Below are 15,519 nucleotides of genomic sequence, written 5' to 3' on the forward strand. Positions count from 1 at the left end.
CCTTCTCACATGCATAAATGAAAGGTTGCACACAAAGAACTAACATCTTTTCAAGCTTCAATAGTAAATATTCTGCTACTATGTATTAAATACTGCATGCTTTGCCCAAGCTGAGATGAAACCACATCATAAATCAATAAGCATTTTGCATTTTCTTTCATTATCTACTAAAAGTCATGCCTACTGCACCTCTAAACATTTCATTAAATCCAATTATACAGCAAACACTCCCAAAAGAAACTTACATTGTATTGCAGTTTCCCTTAACAGTATATAAAATGCTGTGTTGTGACAGGTATCAATTATCCATTAGATACTGAATCAATTTTTCTTAAGCACTACTAACTGCTTGCTTTTCTTGAAGCTAGATCATTCTGAAAATTTCCTGTTAGACCTATGAGTGCGAACATATGGTTTCTGTCCTTCTCTGCCTGGCTTACTTCGCTCAGCATGACACCCTCAAGGACCATCCACTTTCCTTTTAATTTTTTTAATTGTTTAATTTAAAAACAATTCTTTTTTTAATTTCTTCTTTTTTTGGAAGGGGCAATTGAAATGGGAAGACCTCCAGTCTGCAGCATGGACCCCCTGCAGAGTTTATCCTGTGGTTTTCTGAGCGGTGGCAGTCCGCTCGGGGAGGGCACTGTGTAGGGACATGCAGTGCACAGGGCCGCGGGGTCACCGTGCAGCCTCGTCACAGTGGCCGTGCCTTACAGGAGCCAGCTCTTGCCTTCAGGGGTGACTTAAACGCTTGTCATAGTTACAAAGGGCTCCTTTTGTTTCTCTTCTTCTGTGATTTTCTACATAATCAGTTGTTTTTGACCACATGGTTGCTTTTGGTAGGTTTTGTAACCTCTTTCGTGTACTCCTGGCCAGGAAAAGTTTCGAGCCAAGCGTGTTGTGGGAGTTGCCAGCAGATGGTAACAACTTTTAATTGCTGCATTCTGGAACTGTTAGACATTAACTGCTCAAAAGATAGTCATTTCCCCTTGTGGTGACAGTGTAACCTGTGTATAATGCACAAAAGAAGCAAAAATGTGTTTTGATGAAGAATTTATTTTCTAAGTGTCTGTTGTGGGATATTGACTAAAATATTCATAGCTTCTAGCTTTTGTTGACCATGAGACTGAGTTAACATTCATGGTGGTAGATGTCTTCGGTATTTTTCCCCAAGCTTTCTAGCTCCGGTATAAATGGTGAAATAAAAATATGTAATATATGTAGTAACATATATTAAATGCTAAAAACTTGCCTTATTCTAATTTGAGAAAAGAAGCAGGTTTTCATTTTGAGATGGTTTTTCTTTACTGTGTGTGTGTGTGTGTGCATGTGAAGGAAATAACACCATTCTGCCTAACTTTAAACAAAGGATACCATACTTACTTTACATTTATGGAGAAGAGGGGTGTGAAGGAAAGATATATTTTGGAAAAATGAAAGCTACAAAAAAAAAAAAGTCCCGTACAAGTAAACACGTTTCACTTTATTCCCTCACAGCAGCTGGCACACATTTGCCCATTATGGACATCACTTACTACCGTGAATGTCTTGGTCTGTATTTTCTGTCCTGACATTCATTTACTTATTTGATCTCTATGACGATTCCTTATGGGACACTATTTTCTCATTTTTACAGATGAGAAAGCTGAAACTCGGTGTGGCCATCGTCCCTTTTCATGCTGCCATTGTGGAAACCGGGGTCCCCCTATCTACAATGTAGCTTTTTTTAAACTAGTTCGTGAAAATCTGACCTTGGACTGTGGAGCAAAACATAGGCTTACATAGGAATATAGGGGGTAGTCATTTGTTGCTGGAAAAAGTCAAGCTGTGCTTGAGACCGTTTGCCTGTGGGAAGGGTGAAGATAGTGGGCAGTGCTCTGGGGTGTACAAACACTGGGAAGTCTGGCAGGAGAGCAGGAGTATGCAAAGGAGACTCAGAAAGAAGACGGGGCCATCTGCTGATGGGGACATGCCAAGGACTCAGGACAGGTGGTTCCCAAAGGGTGGTCCGTGACCAGCCACAGCAGCATCGCCTGGAAATTTGGTACAATTAGATTCTCCAGTCCCACCCAGACCTACTGAGTCAGGAACTCAGAAGGTGGGGCCCGTAGTTTGGGTTTTAACAAGCTTTTCAGATGATTCTGAGGCATGCTTACCTTTGAGAACCACTGATTTTTGCATAAGCAGTCTGCGTTGTCCAAAACAACGAGCAAAATGTGTGGAAGACCTTCTTGCACACATTGCACAGAGCAACAGTTGGAATAAGATGACAAGGATGGCCAAATATAGACATGGGGGTGGCTCTCCAGTGGTGGGGCACCTTTACTGAACACCTGATACGTACCTGGTCCTGTACTAGGCCATGGGAGTGCAGTGGTGAACAAGACAGGCCTGCAGTGCTCTGAGAGTTTGTTGCAGTAGGCAGCGGCAGTAAAGAAATGATTACACAACTGATACGTTAATCAGAATGATGGCAGTGGCCAAGCAGGGAATGCTCAAGGCACCAGAAGAACATAACTATCATCACCAGTCCACTGGGAAGCAAACTATAAAGTGGATTTAAAAGTGCAAGAGATTTTTTTCCCTCTGAGAAGGAGTGGAAGAGATCGCCCCTGTCAAAGGTCATGGGCGAGGAAGTAAGGTAAAGCAGGAAAGTCTCAGAGTGGGAGGTAGGTTGACAGTCTTGGTCAAATTAATGAGACGCTGACGAGCAGTCGTGCTATGAAAGTCTTGTAAAAAGTGGCCAGGCACCAGTATAACCCCACTCTACCATCGTCCACTGGGGACTGCCAGGAGGAATGTGACATTGGCTCAAACACAGCAGTGGACCCCAAGCCCACTGAAGCCAAAGCCATTGGCAAATGTCAGGTTCTTTCTTAAAGGGGAAGGCACGCAGTGCGTGAATGCAGAGGCTATGGTCCACTTCTTGCACTGGCGAGTCCAGTTCTCTATATGAGTCAGAGGAACGGCTCTTCCAGGATTCTCTTCCTGAAGGAGCACTTCGAGAGAGAGGCCAGATGGACAAACCACAGCCCCTCTGACTGGCATTGGTCTCGGCCACAGCCGGCACTCACCATCTCCTTCTTCCACAAACCAGCTTTCCCCCCTTGCTCGACACTCACGTCTGCTGGTCTCGGTGGTTAGCCTGGCAGTGTCATCCCAACCGTCCTTCCTGAGGGAGGGAGGGTGAGCCTCTGGTCACCGTGCCCTTGTTTTGCTGCAGTTGTCCGTTTTTAGTCACCATTGGCCAAGGGAGTTCCAAGAGCAGGATCGCTGAGCTCCGCCTATACCGCCCTCCTGCGGATCCGCAGCCTTACCCTCCCTGGACAGTCGGGCAGGCTGCCCTTGTCAACATGGTGATTCCTCCTCTTGCCTTTCGTCCCACAATTCACAGGCAGGAACCATAGCTTATAGCTCAGTGAGACCCTTGTCCTCCAGCAGGAGTATACCCTTTTGGGGACCAGGCCCCTGGACATGCAGAGCGCAGAGTGGCAGGGGCAGCATTCTCAAGGTCATCAGGTTTTTGGGAGTGATGGCAAGTGGAAAACTTCCTGTTTCTACCCCTTGCTTCCCTTTCTCCCAGTAAGGATATAACACCGTGTAGAAAACTCGACCTCCCTATATCTACTGCATCCCAAAAGATTACCACACATTCTCCAAGCTGTGCCATCAGCCAATCGTTCCATCATGCTCTCAGGCCAGCAGCTTGAGAATGGCCCAGTGTATGACACAACTCATGGTCATGGATACATTCCTACCCCGCTGCTGAGAAGTTGGTTCCTTGGTCACACGCTCTGTCGAGTAGATGCCTGTGACTCAGGCATTCTGTAAGTCCCTGTGTAATGGTGGTGGCAGAGGCTATCAGGGAAGGAAGAGCACATACGTACTCAGAATGAGGGTCTGTTTAGTGAGAATGACCATATGCCTTCCAGGAAGCCAGGAGCTCAGTTTTATCAGTTTGCTACCAGGTAAGGATTGGGCTATATCCGAGTTTCAGAGTTGGTCTCTGCTATTGGCAGGTCCAACATTCAGAAGAGGCGGTAGCTAAATCAGCTTTGGCAATTAGAAGTCAGTGCTACTGGCTGTTGCATAGCCTCCTCCTCCCAACCATGGTCATTCCACTCTTGGGCCCATAATGCCAGTAATCCGGTGGTTGGTGGCAAAGGCTGGCTCGCATCAAGTGGCCGGGCCATTTTTTCTATGTGGTATTCCATGTGTTTAATTTAATGTGTAGATGCTTCTGGTGGGCACCACCATGTGACAGATAGATCACACTTTACACCAAATCCCACCTGTCCACCTCCCTGCTCCATGCTTCCTTGTCTCAGAACTTTCAATCTTTTATTCTCCCAGGCCTCTGACCAGCCTGCCAGACCATTGCTTTTCCTTATTATTCTAGGCAGGGTAAGAACAATTCCTATGGATAATTTTTTTTTTGCTGAATGGGTATTACCAAGGCAGAGCAGTGTTCATTCTCTGTAACGCTACTATATCAATAACGGACCATTTGATAGAGGAAAGAAAGTAGACTTTGGAACCAGACAGACCTATGTGGCTTTGAGTTCTCCTTTCAAAAGTTAATCTTTGTATGGCTTTAGAAGAGTTACTTCATTAGGGGCATCTGGGTGGCTCAATTGGTTGGGTGTCAGACTTCGGCTTGGATCACGATCTCACAGTTCGTGGGTTTGAGCCCTGCATCAGGCTCTGTGCTGACAGCTCAGAGCCTGGAGTCTGCTTCAGATTCTGTGTCTCCCTCCCTTTCTGCCCCTCCCCTGCTCATGCATTGTCTATCTGTCTCTCTCTTCCTCTCAAAAATAAATAAACATTTAAAAAATTGTCTAAAAAGAACATTTACTTAATTAAAAAACAAAACAAAAAAATCACTTGTTTGTAAAATGGGAATAATGAATGGTAGTTGAAAGGATGAATGATAATGAGTGTAAGATACCTGGTGTCTGGGAGCTGTAGACAGACACACACAGCAGTGTGTTCATGGGTCTCATCAGTTCACGTAAGATGATGTGAATTCCAGTAGAGTTATGCCAGCAACATACAAAATCACCTGATGACTATTGAGCTGTACGAGAAGTTCCTGTACTGTTTGTAGAAGTCTATGATATATTATTTGCTTTTGTAGAAGTTATTGAATTCTATGATGTCATAGGTCATCTGCGTTCTTCAGTGTATGAGGTAACAATCTCACAGATGAAAATCATTATTGCTTAGAAAGGAAAGATTTAATTATAAATGTGTGCATATTATTATATAACTAAATAATGTACAACAGTAATATAACTATTATCTAATAACTAAAAGAACAAGATGTAATTTTTTTAGGTTTATTATTTATTTTAAGAGAGAGTGTGTGCAAGTGGAGAAGGGGCAGAGAGAGGGAAAGAGAGAATTCCAAGCAGGCTCTACACTATCAGCACAGAGCCTAGTGCGGGGCTCAAACTCACAAATTGTGAGATCATGGCCTGAGCCAGACCAACAGTCGGAGCTTAATGGACTGAGTCGCCCACGTGCTTCAAACAAGGTGTGATTTAAATGTGGTTTTACTTGAATTTTCAGAACAGCATACATTATTCCTTTCTTATGTTAGTTAATATTGATCTCTGTGGCACCTTCCTCTACACTGAAATTTTATATTTTACTATAAAATTCAATGTATCAGAAGGTTTGCCACTATGCCGACGATAGTGAGCTGGTTGATTTTCCTTTGGATTTTGATAGCTTGACGTTGCTCAAGCAGCCAAAGTAAACGGTGAGTATGGTTAAAGATTGTTTGATTAAATGTTCTAACCTTCCTGAACCTAAACCTCATCAACTAAAATGAGGAACAGGACAAAAAAAGTATTACTTATAATTTGTAATTGTAGCTGTCTTTTTTTTCCTCCTCTTTCAGGATTTTGCATATCATTTTACGGTGTTTGTCTTCTACTTTGGAGCCTTTTTACTGGAAGCGGCAGCCACATCCCTGCATGATCTGCGCTGCAATATGACCATGGCCGTGCAGCCGCTCTTGAGCGATAACCAGTATAACATAAACGTAGCAGCCACGGTGAGTGTCAAGGAGGCCAGGTTACTAGCACCCATCTCTCCCCCACGTTCACGGTCCTGTCTCCCAGAAACTCCTCAGGCAGCAGTCGTCTCTCTGATAATAGCCCTTGGCATTAAACATATACTTGCTATTTATCTATATAATCGCCTGCCTGGCAAGTACTGCTGTTACTCCTCGTGTTGTAGACAATGACATTGAAGCACAGGGCTGACGTTCATGTAAGATTACAGCCAGTCCGTGGTCGTGGCCGACGTGACACAACAGAGCTTACTTTGTGAAAACAATTCATGGTGCTTTTTTACTTCCCATAACTCCGGACATGGTCATTCGTCTTTATCTTAATTGTAATTCATTTCAATTCAGTGAATATTTACGGAGAGCCTACTGTGAGGTAGATAGTTTGCTGGGTGTCAGGGACAGGGATGAACAGGTGCAGTTCCTGCCCCTGGAGAAAGTCCCCGCGACTGAGGGGGGTAAATATGCCCACCGGTACAAGAGGTGACACACAGATGAAATACATGGCATGGAGAAATATTTTGAATGGTTTTATCTTCCTTAATTCATATACTTAAGTGAGTTTGTTGTTTTGTATTGATATAGGTAATTTAAAGAAATAATATATTATTTCTGTTTTTATAATCTTGAAAGTGCCAGAAACCCAAATGATTCCCTGACATGTGTTGATATTTAATATGACTACATAGCAAGTTAGTGACCCCAAAGTTTTACTCTTCTGTGCAGACAGCATACGTAAACATCCCAGGACTCCCCGTATGGCCATTAAAATCTTTCGGGAGCAGCACTGCCCTACAGCAGCAGCAGCAGCAGCAGCAGCAAACTTACTAAAATGATAGAAATGTTCTATCTGTTTATCTATATGTTTAATTTGGTGGCCACTAATCCAATTAATTCATGTTAATTAATTTACATTTCAATTTAAACAGTCACATGTGGCTGTGGCTATCCTATTGGACAGAGCAGGTCTAGAGTCTGAGTTTTAAAGGGCGGAGGTGTGGTGATTCTAAACCCTCCTATGATCAGATTCCCAAGCCTGTGTTAGAATTTGTCAGAATTCACTGAGCGTCTACAATGATTAAACTGATTATGAATTGTAACAGAAATGAGGCACGGCTCCAGCTCTGATGGGCTTGTAGTTTAGATCAGTGATATTTAGACTTTATTTTATAGAAAATGAAACTGTTTTACTGAATGAAACCTTACTGAAAACCCAATGAATACAGAAGACAAGAGCACAGATGCTCTAGCTGGACTGAGAGAAGAGGTCCTTCCTTCTCTTAAGCCTCCTTTGTCGGCCTCATCCTCTCTGAGGCACTTTTCATGGAATCCTTATTATCAGAGACCACAGCTAGAAAGCCACTGGTTTTAACAATTTTATGAAGTGAAGAAAAGTTCAGGCTCTTGGAATTGACTTTTTCTTCCACCAAGTGCTCTTCCTATCAGTCCACAGTTCTCACTGAATTTTGCTTTGTTACATCCATCCCCTCCTTTTTAGTGCTGCAGGCTGTTTCCTCAATGCCTCCTGGATCCTGGTAGTGGCACCAAATGGGTCTATTTATAGTTGCCCTAAGATCCTACTTTCAGAGGGTAGCAGGTGCTCAAGGACTTGGTGATCCGTGGTGGATGTCATTCATTTCTCACTAACGTTCCTTTGTCCTAAGAGCCAGTTTTTAATGTTCCATGTTGTGATCCCATTTTGGCTGACTCTCTTCTGTTACTGTGTCCCTGCTACCCTTCCCTCTCTCTGTGCCTAAATGAAACTGCCTTAATAAACCTCTACACACTTTCTTCTATGTTACGTAGCATCTCATTAGTATGCTCCCGTAGAAGTAAATCTTCAGGGGCACCTGGGTGGCTCAGTCAATTGAGCATCAGACATCGGCGTAGGTCATGATTTCATGATTCATGAAACTGCCTTAGTAAACCTCTGCACTCTTTCCTTCTATGTTATGTAGCATCTTATCCGTATGCTCCCATAGAAGTAAATCTTTAGTTTTTGAGTTTTAAAAATACCTAAATGTATGAGCCATTCTTTTGTGACACTATATTGAGTTCCTCACTTTACTTTTTATTTCAAAATACCTGAGAGAGGAAAATTCATTTTCACTAACAATACATATCAACAGTGGTCACTCTCATTCAGCAGACGATGTCTAGATTAGAGCAGCATCAGAGACACACCAGCAGAAGGCGGCTGCGGAGAAAAGCAGAATGGCAACTAGAGAATGGTCATGTTCTATACGTGAATCCGATATTCCCTCTGAGAGCTAGAGTTTTCTGGTAAAGGATCCCTGCACTAAATCATAATGTTTTATCATATTTAATTGCTTCATCTTGTAGTTTTCTAGGGATCATGAATTCGAAAAGGATGAGGATAATATCTACTATTTGTTTTTATGCACCAGATGCACTGATGTACACATAGATGTTGCTAAAGAAATCCTTGTCAAATATAGTAAGGACAGTAATTCAGACTGGAATGCGGGTTTCAGAACTGTCTTCCAGGCCAAATGAATCTATTGATTCATTTCTGTGGGTTTTCTTTGTTTACTTCTAAAATCCATCTCCACTGTCACAGGAAGGAAAGATTTTATACGTCCTCAAGTTCTGATACTTGGACTTTTCTTGGCTGTGAGATCATTGTATGAATAGACACCTCGTAGAGAGCTTTTGAATACTGTTTTGAGAGTTTCACAAATACTTAACAATTGAGTCTAGCATGTGAACAAGTGTTCAAGCTAGGGCTGTCCACAAATCAGAACATTGTTAGGGGCTAGAATGTTTAAAAGAAGGGTTAATGATGTGAGGGGATTAAATGGTAGTACAAATCATCAAAAAAATAAATATAAACCATTTTCATAAGTGTTGAAGTATCTTTAGTAGGTTGATCAGTCTTCAGATAGTTGTTCCTTAGGATGAATGTTGGTTTTTGTTAATTAACGTCAGCGTTATGAATCTGATGTGAGCTTTTGTTTCCTTTTTCTTAGATTTTTGCCTTTGTGACGACAGCCTGTTATGGTTGCAGTTTGGCTCTGGCTTTACGAAGATGGCGACCGTGACACTCCTTAGAAACTAATGGTCCATGTGTTGGTTTCATTTGTCTACTTTATGTGTCTGATCAATTTGGATACCATTTTGTCCAAATAACCTTCCAAAAGCAATTTGTTTATATATAGAGAGAACCTAAGGACAGATTTTGGTTCATTTCTTGGATGGAATTTTAATTTTATTATGATGTTGAACAGAGAAGTAGCCTTTAATTCTATATCTGCCACTTTCCTTTTTTAAGAAAATTTTCCCTCATATCCATAAAATATACCGATATTGTTCATGAAAAAGGGGTATCTCTTTTGTTTGGTTATTGAGTCACCTAAACCTTAATTTTACTAGGTAACTAACATTTCCTAAGGAAAAAAAAAAAAGACACATTTTAAATAATCTTCCCACTGAACTCTATGTCTTTTAGTGTAAAACAGAGGTTGGCACTGTTTTTCTCCAAAGGTCCAGATGGTAAATATTTTAGGCGTTGTGGGTCCTGCAGGCTGTGCTGCAGCTGCTCAGCCTTGCTGGTACTTTGTGAGAGCAGCTGTAGACCACACACCAGTGAGTGAGCGTGCCTGGGTTCCAGCAAAACTTCATCGCAAAGACAGGCAGCAAGCTGGATTTGGCCCGTGGGCTGTGGGTTATAGTTTGCCAACCTCTGGTATAAACCTTAGCTCTATGTTATGTATTTAATTGAACTGAATGGAAGCTATAAAACTAGATAAGCCACATAATATTTAGCCTCATTATGCAATAATCATATCACCTTTGTGTTAATGGTCAAGTGCTTACCCTTGAGGTGGTGGATCGTTGCTCAAGCTAATCCAAGCAGAGTCTTGGGTACAAGAAAAACTAATTTATGAACTAAATCCTAGTTGTCCAATCACACCAAGGATTGCTTAACAATTGAGCAAACCTGTCATCCGGCATTCTTACAGTGACATCCCCAGAGACCATTCACCTCTATTGGAACTGGTCTCTGCCTACTTCTGTCTTCCTTTGCACTTATTTATGCTTCAGAATACAGCACGAACATGGGAATATCCGTGTGTGGATATGTGAGGCTCTACCAAATAGAGTTCCCTGAAGAGTTAACATTTGTCTTCTCATTCGTTTACGTTACTTTGAGTTAAATTTCAGTGGAGTACTAAATATAACTTAAAGTTGTAACTTCTTATGTGTTTTGATAGTAGCCCCTACATCTCTGTTGGTTTGTTTGCATTGGTGACAGATGTACAGAATCCATTTTAAAAACCATCGTTGTCATAACAACGTATCTCTGGCTGAATTGCACAGAAAATATTTGAATTCATCGGTTAGAGGTACCCTGGGTGTGGCAAGTGCCGAAATGGCTTGAATGGGAAGACAAGTACGAGTCAGGGCCCAGCTGCCCCCACGCATCCCAGCAGGAGGCTTATGTCACGCCCAGGAAAGAGGGCTTCTGAGAGTTCTAAATTTTCACCCCTTTGCTTTTTTGGCTGAATCGTCCCCTAAGAATGCCATGTATAAGTCGTGCTGTTAGATTTCATGGGAACATAGAACAGTCCTGAATGAATAACATGATCGAAGCTCAGTGATCAGACGCTGCTTCTATAATAGTCTCCTAGAAAGAAGACTCTTAATCGAGTTTGGTTTGTGACCTAAAGAGGTGGTTCAATATGTGGCAAGAAGAAATCATTCTTACGATGTTAAACTTGTGTTGTATTTCTCCTGTAATACCTGACTTCCGTGGTTTTTCTAGCACCACACCACCCACTCACACCTGTATTGTGAATTGTATATAACAAAGTCATAAATGTGCCATAAGGATATATAGTCTATTCAAGATGGAATCATTTAAAGTTAGTGTGCTAGATATAGTTGTGAGATTTTATTTTTGTTTCCAAAGTATAACAGGTTCATGGTTGGTGGCATTAAATTAAACGATTTCATGAAATGGCTTTGGTGGCACTTTTGTAAATGGGTTGCTTCTAGATCACTAAGAACCAAGCCTAAAACTCATCTGACTGTGAATTCTTATATTTTTAGATTAATCGTGTTCTGGATTTGTGAACTGAGTGACAAAGCACTTGAACAAAAATTATGGCATTTGAGAATTTCTTTATATATGCTGTAGAAATGAGAACGTGTTGGTTGGTTTTAAAATCTGGTAACTCCAGGATGAAAAGAAATTTATTTTATAAGTGTTATGACTCTAATAAAGTATTCATTTGATAACCTTTTTTGGTCATCTATTTTTTATACAATTCACTTTGAAATTTAGTTAGAGGTTTGATATAAACTTGACAGACTTGGAATTTCTAAACTCATACCATATAAAAATTCTGCTTTAAACATTTCTATGTAAAAGATGGTCTCTCAGGAAATGTCAGTGAGCCTTTTCACTTTGACGAAGGTCAAAGAGGTAAGTCTTTGGAAGTCATATTTTAAAGGAAGTTAAAATTATGCTCTATTTTATTTTAGAAGCATTTATATAGTGCTTAATATATGCCAGCCAGTGCTCTAAGCATTTTTTTTCAAATATTAGCTCACCATTGTCATCGTGATAACTCCATGAGGCAGATAATATCTCCTCTTAAAGGGGAGGGAACTGGGCAGCTGCGTGGCTCAGTCAGTTAACTTTCTAACTCCAAATTTTGGTTCAGGTCAAGATCTCACAGTTCATGAGGTCGAGCCCTGCATCAGGCCCCACGCTGAAAATGTGGAGCCTGCTTGGGATTCTCATTCTCACTCTCTCTGCCCTTCCCCTGCCCGTGCTCTCTTTCTCTCAAAATTAAAAAAAAAAAAAAAAAAAAAAAAAAAGATGAGGGAACTAAAGCAGACAGAAGAAGCAACCAGGGTCATGTGCCTGCCAGAAGGAAATCTGCCATTGAACCCTAGTAGTCTGGCTCCAAAGTCCAGGCACTGAATGGCTATGTATCCCTCAGTTCACAATTTTATGTATTTATAAAATATGTACATACTATATAAATATATACACATATAAAATATACATTATAAAATATATACATATATATGACCCTTTCCCCCCCAAAGGAGTTTTTAGCAGAATGCTTGTGTTGGATGCCATCTTTTAGAACTTTTTTTATCATAACAAAGGACTCATGAGTTTAGCTGTAAGAATTTAAGCCAAACCTGCCATAAAAGGGAAAAGTTGGGCAGCCTTAGCCTGCAAAGGTCCCCAGAGTGCTTGACTGCCTGTGTCTCTAGTCCACTAATCTTGGCATGGACTGTAGGGCTTCAGTCTCCTCCATTGCCTCCATCAACGTCAGCTCCTCACTGACTCTCACATCAAGAGTCCACTCTTTCCTGAATCAGTGTGGCTTTTTGATCAGCCCTGGAGCTGACATCAGAAGGGGTCTCTAGTTTGAGATTCCCCCCACCATCCGATCTTTATACATAAACTGAATTTCTGCCTCTGCCTTTGCCAGAATCTGGAATTCTAAGCTATGGCCACAAAGATTCTTATCTTTAACATCATGATGTTCAGGTTTGTTACTAAATGAGCCAGTGTTAGGTGGCAATGTAACAGATTCATGGGGGAGGGGTCCAGAGATAACGGAAGGTAATCACCTTTAGATCATGTATGGACTTTGTGTAATGCTCTGAAAGTTCAGCTTTTTGAGCGAGTACTCCCTGTGCCCTGTGCAGTAGGTCATTACTAGTTGCTTTCTCTGGCGCATTCTTCTCTCAAGTATTTGCATGACTTGCTCCCTCACCCTCTTTGGGTCTTTGCTCAGTTATCACCCTGAATCTCATACCAGCACATTCCTCCTCCTCCTCTCCTGCATTTCCCCTAGGCACTTACAGCACACATTTTAAACAGCATAAATAGAAATAGCATATAGTTTATGTACTTACTGTGTGAGTCCTCTTCTCTTCTAGGACGTAAGGCTTATGGAACAGAGCCGTCTGTCTTTATTTACAGCTCTCTCTCCAGTGCCTAGAAAAGAGCATAGCAAAAAGCAGGTACATTGAATTAGCAAATAGATGAATGTTCTAGCATTACCTACTCTTGTGCTCTAATCGATATACTCTATAAAAATTGATCTTGTTAGCACTTGCAAATATCTGGTTTAAAATGGCTGGGCATTTTTCACCTAGCTCTGGATGTGTTTATGGTGAAGTCTACCTTATAGGTCCCCTAGTAATTAAATATATGTGTATTGTAAAAATGTCTTATCAGTCTTCTACAGCAGAGGAGCCGTGTGTACAAAACTGAGGCAGCCCATGTAAACTCAGATCATCATTCCAGCCTTTTTCATGACAAAAGATGGTACTGTAGAATCAACTGATGTAGTCCTCAAAGCATCATCAGAACTAAGAATTAATGGTCAAGGCTGTCATTTTTCTATAATTATGATGGGAGAATGGAGGGCTATGGCTAGTGGTGTTTGCTAAAAGTGACAATAGTCACTGTTTTAAGACTAACAAGAGGTGGAGTTATCTGTATATATCATGTGGCATTTTGATTTTTTATGTGTCCCAAACTCTAAGCTTTATCCTTGGATATGCATGAGAGGTATTCTAGGTGAAGGGTATTGTTGAATTTCCTATATACAGTTTCATGTATCACTCTGAGTATGTCTTCTGTCCTGAGTCAATGTACAGTTTCGCCAAAGCGGTGAAGTTCTGATGCATCCATGTACTGGGCCACATTGCCTTTTCATGAACTTGCGCATGTTATCGATTATTAAATATGCCATCTTACTGAGTACCCTAAAACCTGTGTGTGGAAAAGTTTTGGAATGTCAATAAACTCATTTATTTATATACATAAGTATATAAAATATTTAACATTGGTTAAAGATTTGTTCCTTTTGAACCATTTAACTGTTGTCTCAATTTTCTACCATGCATACCCCTATTTACATATATGAAATATGTGAATGAGCGTCACCTTATTTTAACTATTAGTAAAGCAGTTTAATTTTAAGTCAAAATATAGTTAAGGTATTTTCTTATATCATGCTGTGTCATAAATTTATTCTGAATATTTCTTAAGGCACATATACTCATTTTGGAGGCCACAGGAATGAATTGGTCATTGATCCAGAGGTCAGATTTATCTGGATTTATCTCTTCTACTGGTTTGATGAAAGTGTTGAACAAAATCAGAGAGGAAAGTGTCTCATATAGGGTCTGGCAACCATAGACATTGTCTTTCATCAATATCTTTGCTTTGGTTCACTGGTGAGGTATGATAGCTACTTCTCCATTTCTTTTGAGTAGAAAGTTGCCTGTCTCTCAAAAACTAACTCTTGGTCAAAAACTAACTCTTGGTCAAATAAATTTTTATGAAGTGAATATAGTCTCAGCAGATGCATAGGATACTATGCTTTTTCCCATTGTGAGATGAGGAAGGGTTGCCTCAGACAGTTTTTTTAAGTAGTTTAAGAAGTTTTTTCAGTGTGCACTAGGAAACTATAAGTTGCACATCAAAGGCATAATTTCATGGATATTATTCAGCATGAAACTAAATAAACATTTAAGTAGGAAAAATATTCTATTAGGGGCTGTACGACTTGAATCACTCTAAGTTTATATACTCATCTACAATGGTAATCATATATACAAACCTGTGGCAATAGATCCTTGGGGAGGACCAATTCAAGATAGAGTTCAAAATACAAGAAATTGATTGGAGGTAATGCCTATGAAAGATAAAGAGAAGAACAAACAAGATTAGGTAGAAAGAGTTTCAGACCATGTTCTAGTTATGAGAAAGTCTCAACCAACTTAGAAGGAGCTCCTGCACCAAGATCGCCCATAGAGAAGTCCCACAATAGCTGGGAAGAATGAACCCTGTACCAACCCGATGCTCAGTCACTGGCCTTGGATTGCCCAGACAGAATGTGATCTCAGCTCCTCGGCTTAGAAGCTGAAGGAAGATCCTAAGGCACCTGCAACTGGAGGCTGTCAATAAGTGCCCTCCTTGGGGATGGTGACCTGTGGGAGAGCGGCATGGCACACTTGGTGACTGCCACTCTCTGCCCCTTGTGCCATGTAAGTCCACTCCTCTGTATATGTCCCGGGCATCTCTTCTCCAAGGTTCCAGTGGGCCTCTTGTCCTCAGGGAAGAATTAGAACAAGGAAGTTAAACTACTAGCTCCATCACTGCAGTTAGTCTTGGGGTCATCACTGGTACTCATAAACTCTCTGTCATTATCCATTCTGACTTCCTAGCACCTTCCACCAATCTCTCCAGGTCTTCGTCACTGATTTGGTGTTGTGACCCAAATCCCTAAGAGGTCTAAATTCTTGGCAACAGTACTTTTTACAGGTATGACTCACTGCCTTTGTCCATTCACAATCACTGTTGGGCAAGGAAATGACAAAAAGGTGCCTATGTGTATCACCTGAGTTCCATACACATTCCTCCCTCTCTCCATTGTGTA

The 15,519-nt window shown here is 41.1% G+C and overlaps 1 protein-coding gene across 1 annotated transcript in view; it reads left to right on the forward strand.

Moving 5' to 3' along the window:
• MAL2 (mal, T cell differentiation protein 2) overlaps nucleotides 1-11,342 on the forward strand; it is a 28,653-nt gene extending 17,311 nt beyond the window's left edge. Inside the window, exons 3-4 of the mRNA XM_029923481.1 lie at nucleotides 5,906-6,061; nucleotides 9,067-11,342. Of these exons, the coding sequence (XP_029779341.1) occupies nucleotides 5,906-6,061; nucleotides 9,067-9,138 (228 nt within the window). The 3' untranslated portion in view covers nucleotides 9,139-11,342. The remainder of the gene's footprint in view (nucleotides 1-5,905; nucleotides 6,062-9,066) is intronic.
• Nucleotides 11,343-15,519: the final 4,177 nt, after the last annotated feature.

This window comes from Suricata suricatta, chromosome 15 (genome assembly GCF_006229205.1).
Source record: "Suricata suricatta isolate VVHF042 chromosome 15, meerkat_22Aug2017_6uvM2_HiC, whole genome shotgun sequence".
Classification (NCBI taxonomy): Eukaryota; Metazoa; Chordata; class Mammalia; order Carnivora; family Herpestidae; genus Suricata; species Suricata suricatta.